This window comes from Palaemon carinicauda, chromosome 40 (assembly GCF_036898095.1).
Source record: "Palaemon carinicauda isolate YSFRI2023 chromosome 40, ASM3689809v2, whole genome shotgun sequence".
Lineage (NCBI taxonomy): Eukaryota > Metazoa > Arthropoda > Malacostraca > Decapoda > Palaemonidae > Palaemon > Palaemon carinicauda.
In genome coordinates, this window is record NC_090764.1 from 9,612,965 (window position 1) to 9,626,264 (window position 13,300).

General features: G+C 39.4%; 1 protein-coding gene across 19 annotated transcripts in view; it reads right to left on the reverse strand.

The window, feature by feature from the left end:
• Positions 1-13,300, reverse strand: part of l(1)G0196 (inositol hexakisphosphate and diphosphoinositol-pentakisphosphate kinase) — a 485,360-nt gene that overhangs the window by 122,274 nt on the left and 349,786 nt on the right. For 18 of the 19 annotated variants that reach the window (XM_068363303.1, XM_068363287.1, XM_068363285.1 and 15 more), the window contains 2 exons: positions 12,683-12,782; positions 9,739-9,786 (listed from right to left, as the gene is read on the reverse strand). In XM_068363303.1, the coding sequence (XP_068219404.1) occupies positions 9,739-9,786; positions 12,683-12,782 (148 nt within the window). The remainder of the gene's footprint in view (positions 1-9,738; positions 9,787-12,682; positions 12,783-13,300) is intronic. The other variant, XM_068363289.1, reaches the window with a different exon arrangement.

Genomic DNA, 13,300 nt, shown 5'->3' on the forward strand with positions numbered 1-13,300 from the left:
TTTTCACGACTTTGGTGAAGTATTTCTCTTTGATTTCGGCTGTCGCTTTACTGGAAACTTCTATATTAGCTTAGTTAGCTTTTGGAATTATTTTGATTAATTATGGTGACGAAGAGAGTATGAACTCTCTTTCACCTTTCAATGGCCGACCCTTCCCTTAGACGGAAGTGTTGGTGTCTAAGAGAGTATAGACTCTCTTTCTTAATTTTGCTTAACAAAAGTTATAGATTTATTTTATATCTCTCCGCCTCTTATAGGCCTCTTCGATTAACTTCCTTTTATTATAAACTTATTAAAATTAATTTTTATATTTGTTTATATTCGACCTTCCTAATAGTAGGCGGTCTTTTCTTGGTACCGAAGTTAATTAACATTGAGCCCGTCATTTCGGTTTTACCTGTTAACATATTATGCTATTTTAATGTCTTTGAAAGAATTTCTTTGATAGTCTAGTACTGTTTTCAAAGTTGAACTAACGTTTTGTTTTGTCTCTGCAGTTGTTGACGTTCAGAACGTTCAACTTGCACTCTATCGTTACGATAGAGAAAGAATTTTCACGGTTTCACGATGCAGTAAGAGTAACCGTGTCTAACGTTTTGTTCATTCTTTCTTAACTTAATGGTTTTGATCCTAATAAAGGAACTTTTCATTTTGGGAAATATTTCAGTTTTTTCCTTTAACAATAATATGTTTTAACGATATATATGATTGGGCTCTTCTCTCAGGTTCTAAGTCAAGAGAGAGAGAGAGAGAGAGAGAGATAGAGACGGAGGGAGAAAGAGGAGGATAAACGTTTCATTCAAGCCTGCCAGGCGTACGAGTAACGTTGTTATCGTTTTTTGCTCTTCTCCCTAGTCTCTTTAGGGGAAGAAAGTAAACGTTTCTAGAGTGATCTAGTGTTTAGTCTCTTTCCAGCCACTGAATTATTTATCTTTCATTAGATTTTTCTGTTACATTGTAATTCTGTTTTCGCAATTACTAACTTTTGAGAAAGGATAGAATTGCGTGTTTCAGGTACAAACCACTTAAAGTTTCGAGTTCAGTGAAATAAGTGCAAACAGAAAATCAAAATGATAAGTGATTAGCGCAAAGTGTGTCAGTGTTGTGCGTGAGGGTACTTCTGTGCGCGCCAGTCGTCCTCCCAGTCCGGGACCTCTTGCAAGCTCCCAAGCCCAGGGGAGAAGCAATGTCGAAGGGCATAAGGGTTCAGCAGGCCTTGATCGGCGCACAGAAGTATCCTCGGTGGTTGTGGGCGTGTCTTACCGAGACCGTCACTCCCACCCGCAGACGATTGAGCCCTTATTTTGCTCGTCTGCAGAAGAAATTTAGGGGAGAAAACGCTGGTCTCAGGTCTCAAGACCTCTTAAACGTAAAGTCCAGACCTATGCCAGACGTACGAAGTTAGAGTTCAACAACCCGGATGCAGTCATTGGGTTAGCTCTGACTCTCCTCAGTCATCAGTTGAATGCACTCCGCCTAAGAGGAGTAAGGTTCTGCCGCAACAGATCTCTGCTGTTAAGGCTTTACCTCAGCAGACCTTAGTGTCTGCCGACCCCAAGTTGACTCTACTGCAGTCCATGCAGTCACAACTTTCGGTCTTGATGCGTGAGTGTCGGGCTGAGAGTGTTGCGCCTCCGCCTCCGCCTACACTCCCTCCGCCTGCGCTCGCTCCGCCTGATCGCAGTACCACCTGCCAGGCGTACGATGTTGAGCCACGTTCTGAGTTTGCTGTTCCCAGTGGTGTTCAGCCTCCGCCTTCTTTAAGGCAACCTTTGCAATGGGATCAGGAGGATTATACCTCTCTTCCTCCGCCTCCACTTGCTGCTCCACCAGTGATGCAACACTCGGTTGAGGTACAACAACCTCTCCCGTCCTTGAGTCAGTCTCCTCAGCTCTCGCTGCAGCGAGCTCAACCCTCCACAAGGCAAGCTCCACTACACCTTAGCCTTGCGCCTCAGGAGCCTCAGCTTGCGAGACTTTTACCTTGTTCTGCGCAGCCTCTACCTCATCGCGCTCCGCTCACACCACAGGAACAGGAACTTGCTACTCCGCTTCCGCCAACCGCTCAGCAAGCGCAACCCTTGGGTTCAGCCACTCATGCCAGGAGTCAGCCTCCTCCACCCATGCGCCTACCTTCTGCTACTTCCTTTGATCAGCCTTTGCAGTCTGAGCCTCAGGTGTTCCCTCAACAGAGTCTTGAAGAGGAAACCACAACTATTGTTGTTCCAGCTCGTTCTGACTCTGCTGTTCAGCATACCTTACCTCCATTTTCAAACCTTATGATAATGGAGGTTATTTGTATTACTTATAAAATATATTTGTATTCCTTGCAATATATTTTTTACAATATCGCAGAATATGGCAAAAAATATGAATCATGAGTTATGAATGTAAGGTAAATATTATGTTGATATTTAAACCCCATGCAAGCATGCATAAAGCACTCTAGCACTGGTCATGGAATTTCTGAGAAATGTTAAACGCCATGCACACGCTCTGCTTACCTTACAGCATGCTCTACATACAGCATGCTCTGCTTACAGCATGCTCTGCATACTACATGCTCTGCATACAGCATGCTCTGCATTCAGCATGCTCTGCATACAACATGCTCTACATACAGCATGCTCTGCATACAGCATGCTCTGCATACAACATGCTCTGCATACAGCATGCTCTGCATACAACATGCTCTGCATACAGCATGCTCTGCTTTCAGCATGCTCTGCATACAACATGCTCTATATACAGCATGCTCTGCATACAGCATACTCTGCATACAACATGCTCTGCATACCTTACCGCATGCTTCTCAGTCACACATCTTTGGTTAGCCAACTCACTAGACTGTCAAGCAGTTTCATAACGTTGCCTTCTAGTCTGCTGCTTTTGCACCAGTGAACCCTCACTGAGAGAACTTAGCTTTTCTAGGATATGGTCCCTGTAGATGAGAAAGTTCTTTTCTCCCTCCTTCTGATATTCCCTTGAGGACTCTGTCATTTGGAGGGAGCCTTTAGCTGCATAGCCTCTTATGGACTTTTATTTAAGCATAACATGCTTCCAGGGAAGGTAATGGTTCCACTTCAGTCGCTAATCCCGTCTGTTACCACACCTGCTCCCATAGACCTTGAGCTGTGTTGCAAGACATGCAGTCCAAGCTTAGTCCTTGTTAGAGGATTTTTTGTTTACGGGGTCAATGTGTCACGGGGAAGACGTTCAACAACCAACAGAAGTGACTTGTTGTGACGCAGTGCGGCAACCTCAGCAACCCGATAAGGAGTTGTCTGTACGACCCAGACAGTCTAGACAGATTCGGGTTGTCACTGTACTTCCTCGCTTGCCCATGATTGACAGTTCACAGACTGTGCAGCAGTACCATGATCTTGTGTCCGGCTCCGTCAGACGACTGGCTTTTAAGAGCTCCCACAAGTCGTCGCTGTCTGGAGATTTTCAAATGGACTATGGATCTGACCAAGGAACTGGGCCTCCTGGTCAATTTTGAGGAGTCTCAGCTCGTTCCATCCCAGACCATTGTCTCCTTGGGTATGGATCTTCAGAGTCGAGCTTTTCGGACTTTTCCGTCGGCCCCAAGGATCTTCCAAGCCCTAGAATGCATCCAGAGCATGCTGAGAAGGAACCGATGCTCAGTCAGGTAGTGGATGAGTCTAACAGGGACACTTTCATCGCTGGCCCTGTTCATCGTGTTAGGGAGACTCCACCTCCCCCCCCTTCAGTATCATCTAGCTGCTCACTGGATAAAGGACATGACGCTAGAGACGGTCTCAGTTCCTGTTTCCGAAGAGAGGAGGTCTTCTCTCGCGTGGTGTAAGAACAGCTTTCTTCTCAAGGAAGTCTACCTTTGGCTGTTCAGAAACACGACCGCCGTCTCCTCTCGGACGCATCAGACACGGGCTGGGGTGCGACTTTGGACGGACAAGAATGCTCGGGAACATGGAATCAGGAGCAAAGGACACTTCACATCAATTGCAAGGAGTTGTTGGCGGTTATTCTGGCCTTGATAAACTTCAAGTCCCTCCAGCTTAACAAAGTGGTGGAAGTGGACTCTGACAACACCACAGCCCTGGCTTACATCTTCAAGCAGGGAGGGACTCTTTCGTGGAAGTTGTTCTAGATCGCAAGGGACCTACTCATCTGGTCTAAAGATCGAAAGCTAACTGGTAACGAGGTTCATTCAGGGCGGTATGAATGTCATGGCAGATCACCTCAGACGGAAGGGTCAGGTCATCCCCACAGAGTGGACCCTTCTCAAGAATGTTTGCAACAGACTTTGGGCCCTGTGGGGTCAGCCAACCATAGATCTGTTCACTACCTCGATAACCTAGAGACTCCTGTTGTATTGTTCTCCGATTCCAGACCCAGCAGCAGTTCACGTGGATGCTTTTCTGCTGGATTGGTTCCATCTCGACCTGTATGCATTCCCGCCGTTCAAGATTGTCAACAGGGTACTTCAGAAGTTCTCCTCTCACAAAGGGACACGGCTGACGTTGGTTGGCTCCGCTCTGGTCCGCGAGAGAATGGTTCTTAGAGGTACTGCAATGGCTGGTCGACATTCCCAGGACTCTTCCTCTAGGAGTGAACCTTCTAAGTCTACCTCACGTAAAGAAGGTACACCCAATCCTCCACGCTCTTCGTCTGACTGCCTTCAGACTTTCGAAAGACTCTCAAGAGCTAGGGGCTTTTCGAAGGAGGCAGCCAGAGCGATTGCCAAAGCAAGGAGAACATCCACTCTCAGAATCTATCAGTCTCAAGGGGAAGTCTTCCGTAGCTGGTACAAGACCAATGCAGTTTCCTCAACCAGTACCACTGTAACCCAGATTGCTGACTTCCTGTTATATCTAAGGAAAATAAGATCCCTTTCAGCTCCTACGATCAAGGGTTACAGAAGTATGTTGGCAGCGGTTTTCTGCCACAGAGGCTTGGATCTTTCCACCAACAAAGATCTACAGGACCTCCCTAGGTCTTTTGAGACCTCAAAGGAACGTCGGTTGTCCACTCCAGGCTGGAATCTAGACGTGGTCCTAAGGTTCCTTATGTCATCAAGATTTGAACCTCTCCAATCAGCCTCTTTTTAGGACCTCACATTAAAAACTCTTTTCCTCGTGTGCTTGACAACAGCTAAAAGAGTAAGTGAGATCCACGCCTTCAGCAGGATCATTGTTTTCACATCTGAAACGGCTACATGTTCCTTGCAGCTCGGTTTTTGCTAAACGAGCTTCCTTCACGTCCTTGGCCTAAGTCGTTCGAGATCCCAAGCCTGTCCAACTTGGTGGGGAATGATCTGAAGAGAGTACTTTGCCCAGTTAGAGCTCTTAGGTACTATCTAAAAAGGTCTTAACCTTTACAAGGACAATCAGAAGCCTTATAGTGTGCTATCAAGAAACCTTCTTTTCCAAGTTCTAAGAACTCAGTTTCTTACTATTCAGGCTTCTGATTAGAGAAACACATTCTCATCTGAAGGAAGAAGACCTTGCTTTGCTGAAGGTAAGGACACATGAAGTGGGAGCTGTGGCTACTTCAGTGGCCTTCAAACAGAACCATTCTCTGCAGAGTGTTATGGATGCAACCTATTGGAGAAGCAAGTCAGTGTTCGCATCATTCTATCTCAAAGATGTCCAGTCTCTTTACGAGTACTGCTACACCCTGGGACCATTCGTAGCAACGAATGCAGTAGTAGGCGAGGGCTCAGCCACTACATTCCCATAATCCCATAACCTTTTAACCTTTCTCTTGAATACTTTTTATGGGTTGTACGGTCGGCTAAGAAGCCTTCCACATCCTTGTTGATTTGGCGGGTGGTCAATTCTTTCTTGAGAAGCGCCGAGGTTAAAGGTTGTGATGAGGTCCTTTAGTATGGGTTGCAGCCCTGTATACTTTAGCACCTTTGAGTTGATTCAGCCTCCCAAGAGGAACGCTGCGCTCAGTAAGGAAGACGATCTTATTAAAGGCAGAGTAACGGTTCAAGTCGACTTCCTTACCAGGTACTTATTATTTCATTGTTATTGTGGATAACTGATTATATGAAATACGGGATACTTAGCTATCCTTTAGTCTTGTACACTGGTTTTTCACCCACCCCCCTGGGTGTGAATCAGCTACATGATTATCGGGTAAGTTTAATATTGAAAAATGTTATTTTTATTAGTAAAATAAATTTTTGAATATACTTACCCGATAATCATGATTTAATCGACCCTCCCTTCCTCCCCATAGAGAACCAGTGGACCGAGGAATAATTGAGGAGGTGTCAACAAGAAGTACTTGAGTACCTGGCCACAGGTGGCGCTGGTAAGTACACCCCCTTCTAGTATTGTGATAGCTGGCGTATCCCTCCATAGAATTCTGTCGGGCAACGGAGTTGACAGCTACATGATTATCGGGTAAGTATATTCAAAAATTTATTTTACTAATAAAAATAACATAATTCTTTGGAACAAATATAGCACTATGAGACAAATTAGTACTTTATAAATGCAGATATAACTAAATGAGGAATAAGATAGCGAATCTTATTATAAAATTAATGATGCAATATAATAGCCAAACCACTTTGCAAGTTATACCATGTAAAAATAGTGTTCTGCCATTTTAAATTTTAAATTCAAACAAATTAACAACGAGGATAAGAAAACATATATTTCACAATAAATGTGGTAACATCTTGCAAATCCTAACTTTTATTTAACAACAGTATTTTACTATTGTGTATACAGCAAGCTTTCTTTTTAAGCAAAGGATAGATAAATGATGAGAGCTAAAGCTCATTTTGCAAAAATTAAAGAAAAAGTTGCTTGATACACTTACACATAAGGGCCATCAGCAATACATTGATCCCCCTACACACACTGCACTATTCACTCAAATCTTGCATGGAGCTTCTCTCTCCCTGTATAATAGGGCCCTTCCTTTCCTTTCAATTTATATTTCCCACAATTGATCCAACCATGTCTAGACCTTCCTTTCATCTTTCACTTTAGAGCTACTGAATACTGCAGTGTCTTCATTGACCTATCTATCCATTCTTTCTGCATAGCCAAATAAACTTAGGGTGTGGAAGGGGGTATGTTTTCTACATCTAGCTCAGACCTTTCCAGACTAAACTGCATCCCTCATGAGAGAAGGTTCATTATTTTGGGAAGTGATCGTGACCACCTTCAACAGAAATATACTCTGTGTTAGGTCCCTTATTTGGGTATTCGAAAGGGAACAGAACCATGTTCTCCCTTGTTCTGCTTCTTTCCCTTCTTCTTCCTCTGAAAATGACCTGATGAACAAGGGATACCCTTAAAAGAATATTGTAGTCCCCTAGATGTTAACTCTGACAAATGCCCTGGAAGGGAACTCAAGTAGAATGGGATGGCTCAAACTGAAGCTTTTGAGGAAAGTTTCTTTAGCTGATTTCTAAATTACTACTGTTGTTGATGGTAACGTTACCCCTTAGCAAGGAACTTTCTCTTTTTCGTTGGTACCAGAGAAGATTTTTACCACTTTTCCAAACGAGAATTGTTTGTTGCCCTTATTCTATTTTTGGCCTTGACCACCAATGGTTGTAGGAACAAGCCCATACAGAGAATAGTACTGTCCAATCACAGGAATAAACTTGTAAATCTTTTATACATCTGAAACCTGATTTATTTATGGTATCTAGACAGTCATTCCCCTGGGACAATTTCATCAGTGAATGTATGATGTTACACCTTTTAGTAAATGGATATTGCTGAATGACATGGTCCTACACTGAATATGAATTTGCCAGCAAACAGCCAAGTCTTTTATTTATTGTTTTCATCAAAAGAAGTGTGGGTTTACTGCATTTTACAGGCTCTTTATTGTTCTTTTAGTTACTAATGTTGGCGTCTAGTTGTCAATAGCAGACTGTCTTATTGCATCAATTTAAACAATGTGAATGTTTTTATGTTGAACTGGTTGACAGGATTATCTTTTCATTGTTTATATATGGCAGATCTATTTTAACATTGTTACTGATCTTGAAGATATTTTTTACAACTATTTCTCATATGTAGCTCTTTTCTTTCCTCAATGGGCTATTTTCCTGTTGGAGCCCTTGAGCTTGTAGCATCCCGCTATTCTAACTAGGGTTGTAAGTTAGCCAGTGATAATAATAATTACAATAGGGGTTGGCAATGTTATAACAAAACAGTTGGCAACATTTAGGCTTTGAGTCAACCATTTAAGAGTTGAACTTCCAAGATAAATGTGTTTATTCATGTTTAAATACCTCATATTACAAAAAAATCAGAATTGGGGAGGCAATTCTACCGTAACCTACCCTCCCAGGGATGGATGATTCGTTCTAGCCCATACTCCTCTCCACGCAAGAGAGGGATGTTTATGAGGCACATGGCAGGGTAATATACCCTAAGCAGGCAGAAGAAAAATAAACCCTACCTTATTTAAATACGGTAAACATTAGTAAAGAAAATGGTAAGACCAAAAGAAATATCTAAAGCTTACTTTTCCAGCTAGATATTGTGAGAAAGTCATACTCATCTTTACACTCAATAGAACATACACAATTCCCTAACTACTACCATGATATTACTAGGTTGGTATCAGGGACACAAGACAATGTTATGCCTTTTGAGACAGAAGGAATTATAGGACCCTACATAAACAAAGATGCTCATCTTAAATTATAAAATAAAACCCTTAAATGTAATTCTGTCATCTACAAATCCTTTTTACACTATATTTTTATGAGGCCACTGCTGCAACCACAAAGAACATAGAGAGGGGACAAAGGTAGGCCAAAACCAGCTGTTATGCTAAAAAAAAAAAAATACATACGAGGAGAGAAACAAAACATGAGCAATCTGGATACCAAAATGTTAAAAAACAACAAAAATAATATCCTAGTTATAATTATGAAAGAAAATACCAGCCAAATTGAAAATTACATCATACAGGCCTCGTCCACTTTAATATTGTGAAAGCCAAGATGTAAGGTAAGGTCAAGAGCCAGTGAGTGTGGTGTCCACAGAGAAGTCACAACATTTCGGCACTTTTTAAATACAGTATTAGTAATGTGACCATACAGGTAAGATTTGTCCAATAAATATACATTAATATTAAAATTTTATTATTTGAAATAAATTCATTGAACTCTAAACACTAGATAACATGAATTCATTGAATTCAGGTAATCCAAACACCTTATATTTACAGCACAAGAGAAAGAGAAAGGTAAATATAAAAAATGTGCTATGAAACAACAAAATATCTGAATACTGACAGGAAAATCATGGGATATATTTAGATGGTAAGGAATACATGTGCACGTGCTCCTTGTATTGAAAACGTAAAAGAAGATAGGTGCAAAATAAAATTAGTTTGTGTAGAAAAGAATAAGTGAAACTACTATAATGCTTCATTTTAAAGTGTTACATTTGAGTTTTGAAATCTATACACTCCAAAATAATACCTCACAAAAACACAATATTTAATACTAAATTATCCCTTTGATTAAGGTCTACTTTTGCCAAAAGTTGTTATAAGATTAGCCAAAAAAAACACAGTACTGTATCACAATCACACCCTTCCCAAACACCAAACTAACTACTAGTTTTCCTCCCGGTAGCATGCACAATGAAAACTTTTAACACACCATGCCTCTTTATCAATATTAGTTCAAACTTAATTCCCAAGATACCAAAACTTAAACCAGCCCAAAAAGTCTCATAAAATCATATGTAATCTTACCACATTGGGAGCAATATTTGGTCTTGGTAAACACACATAGTATTTCTCCTGGAGCATGAAAAAGAAAAATAAGTAGTAGTTATACCCCTTATTTCTAAGCTTTCATTATAATCAATCAAGTTGCTCAAGTTCTACTTATAAAAAAAATTAAGAATTATATGTTCAGTTTACATTCTTATAAAGATACAGTAATGCAAGACTGTTTAAAATCTTTATGGCTCTTTCTGTATATATAATATTACATAGAGATTTAAAATCTAAAACAGAACTGCCATCAAACAGCAAAAGGTTTGGAATAAAGTTTTATGAACTTTGCAATAGTGATACTGGTTATATATGGAACTTTTTCATTTACGCAGGTAAGGACACACCATATTTGGAAAAGTACATGGATATTCCAGTGTCTTCTGGAATTGTTTCCTATCTTATGGACCCTGTTTTGAAAAAGGGGCATTGTTTATACATTATAATTGGAAAAACAAGATGCTATAACCCAGGGGATTCAACTGGGAAAATAGCCCAGCGAGGAAAATAAATAGGAAAACAGATAGATTAGTGTGCTTGAGTGTATCCTCAAGCAAGAGAACTCTAATCCATGACAGTGGAAGACCATGGTACCAAGGCTATGGCACTACCCAAGACTAGAGAACAATGATTTGCTTTTGAAATACCTGTCTTCTAGAAGAGCTGCTTACCATAGCTAAAGAGTCTCTTATATACAAGTCCAACATTAGCAGATACTAAAATGGAAAGATAAAAAGGATGTTTGTGTTTTGAAAACATTGTGTGAAGATTCTATAGTAAAGGTGAAATCTAGGAGGGGACAGGTAGCTTATAAACTGAAAGCAGTTACAGATTATAATGCAAATATAGTTGATGTTGACTTGTCTGATAGCCTCTTGGTTCATTCTTCGATTACAGGGAATAGACTGAAAAGGTATTACAAGAAAATATTTACACATTTGTTAAATATGTCTGTTCTGAATACGTAGTTATGTTACATATAAAGCCCTTGGTTTGAGAATTATAAGACAAGGGTAAGTTTTGAGGAATAGAGAAAGATTAATTACTAAATGTGCTGAAGAAAGCCCTGTTCCCTTGCATAGACCCAAAGACTTCCAGCAAAACCTTCGCAGCTAATTGATAAAAACTTTCCCGATTATTGGCCACCTACAGAAAAAAAGAAAAGGCCACAAAGGACTTGTGCTAAGTGCTAGAAGAACAACATAAGAAAGGAGAAATTATATTGGTGTAAGGAACAGGAGATAGGATTGTGTGTAGCCCTTTGCTTTAGAGATTGGCGTACAAAAGAATAATAATGCATGTTTCAATAACTCTTCTCATTCAGAATTATGTATCTTTTGAAATAATAATAGTAATCTAATATTCCTTCATTTCTTCCTTATTTATGTAAAACATAATAATAAGCATAAGAAATAAGTATGAAAACTAACTACAAAAAAGTGTGACAGCACTTGACACGTTAAAATAGGTTTTCAGTTTTAAAATGTTTAAGTTTTTCTTTTAAAGACCTCCCAGATATAACATTTTTCTTTTTCTATGAACAGATTAGCTATTAACATTAGTATATGATGAATGTCTTAATAGACTGCAGGTCATTTCCTCTAATGAGATTAGGAGACTCCAAAGTTGATTTTTATCTCCAAACTCTATTTCAGAACCAATTATTTTTACAATAAATGTAAAACTCTATGTGCCAAATAACCTTTCTGGGCTCCGACCCGTGCACCTTTTTGGGGTGGAATTTGTGCAGTAAGTCTTTAAAAGGTTACCTTTCCTTAAATGACATTTTGTTTCCAGCTTAAGGGTTCAGTGACAAGGTCACACATTGAGTTAGATTAAAGTCATAGAGGAAGGACTTGCAGGTTTAGATTCACAAAGAGATAGTTCAGCTACTGCTATTTGTGTCGAGAATATTTTGGGAAGGAACTTAGTGGATTATGTAGTTGGTTTTTGCAAGGCCTTATCTAAAAGAAAACTGATTTTATTAAACATTTTCTAGGCATAAAGTGACACATTAACTATGAGAGATGTGTAAATAAGAATTTACTATTAATTTATTTGCTTAAAATTAAGTTATACCTTATATTTTTTTTTTTTCAATAAGAAAGGTCAAGGTTCTATTCATTATACTGTATATGACATTAATTTTAAAAGGCAGTTAGTGTGCATGGGTTTTGAATCCAACCAGGAACCTAGAGTAGATTACAAGTGAACTTGGGTTTAGGATTGTTTACGTTATACATTATTCTCAAGAGATTGATAAATCTATTATTCTAAAGTGTTATTTTATCACCTCTTTCCTTCACTATCCTTCCTGCACCAGTTTGTGTGAATCAACAATATGAACATTAGGAGAGTTTCATAACAATACAAATAAAGTTTAATTATAAAAATTTTTATTTTCATGTTCACCTGATGCCTGATGTTCATATAAATGCGGCCCCCAACCAACCCCTCCCCACTGATCATTAATGTCAAGAGACTAATCATCAGGTTTTTGACTTTGAGAATTGAAAAAAAAGGAGAAAATATGTTGTATTATCGACAAGTAAGTTGCCACATCTACTGCTAAATGTTGAAGTGGTTCCCAATGGGAAGACATTTTGCGAGGGCAGAGAACGGTTTGTGTATCCTCGGGATCAGCAAAGCTGTACGAGTCAGGACCACCCATACTAGGTTGGTTTGCCATGCGTGATCAAACTAAAGTCTCTCATCATCACCAATCTGCAGTACCCAGGGTGATGATGAAAACTGGCCCAACCATAGATAGTATTTTAGCTACGAAGATCTACTCCCATAATATGGAAGAGAGATAAACTTATCATTTTGTTGAATTTACTGGTAAAAATCACCATTTCAAGAATCTTGAAAACTTAAACTACTTTGACTTGGTTTGTACCTAAAAATACATTATACTTACAGGTTCATTACGACTTTTCGGCCTGAAACCTGGTCCTGGCGGCAAATTTTTGTGAACACAGCAATTAACTCCGGGGCTAAAGTGTAATTCAACATGAAACCTGAAAATAGATTAAAGCATATTTTTAATAGACAGTTCAATAAAATAAAGTACAATGCACTGTAATACATACTTTGTCGTATAGGGTAACTATCGCTACTTGTAAAGCAGTGAAACACTTTCTAACTCAAATAGTACCAGTCATTATATCAAATGTTTGCTAAATTGGGTATAGTTAAAATGGCTCATATTCAAGAAACCTATCTTCACATCAGCTTAATAGTCCAATTAAGATTAATATAATTCAATTGGGAAAATTTAATCTTTCTTCATAAATGGCCCAAATTATAACAAGGCAAAATATTTTAATACTAATCTTAAGCCACATAAATTCAGTCAAGTACCTCAAGGGAATATTGGAATTAACCGACATCCCTTATTTCTTTAATATAAAAATTCACTCCAAAACAAAATGATGAGCCCAGTCAGAGGGGTGGAAGAATGGACACTGATGTCAGGTACTGGTTTCTGTTTTAAAAATATAAGTTAATATTAAACAATCCACTGGCCCATCTAACT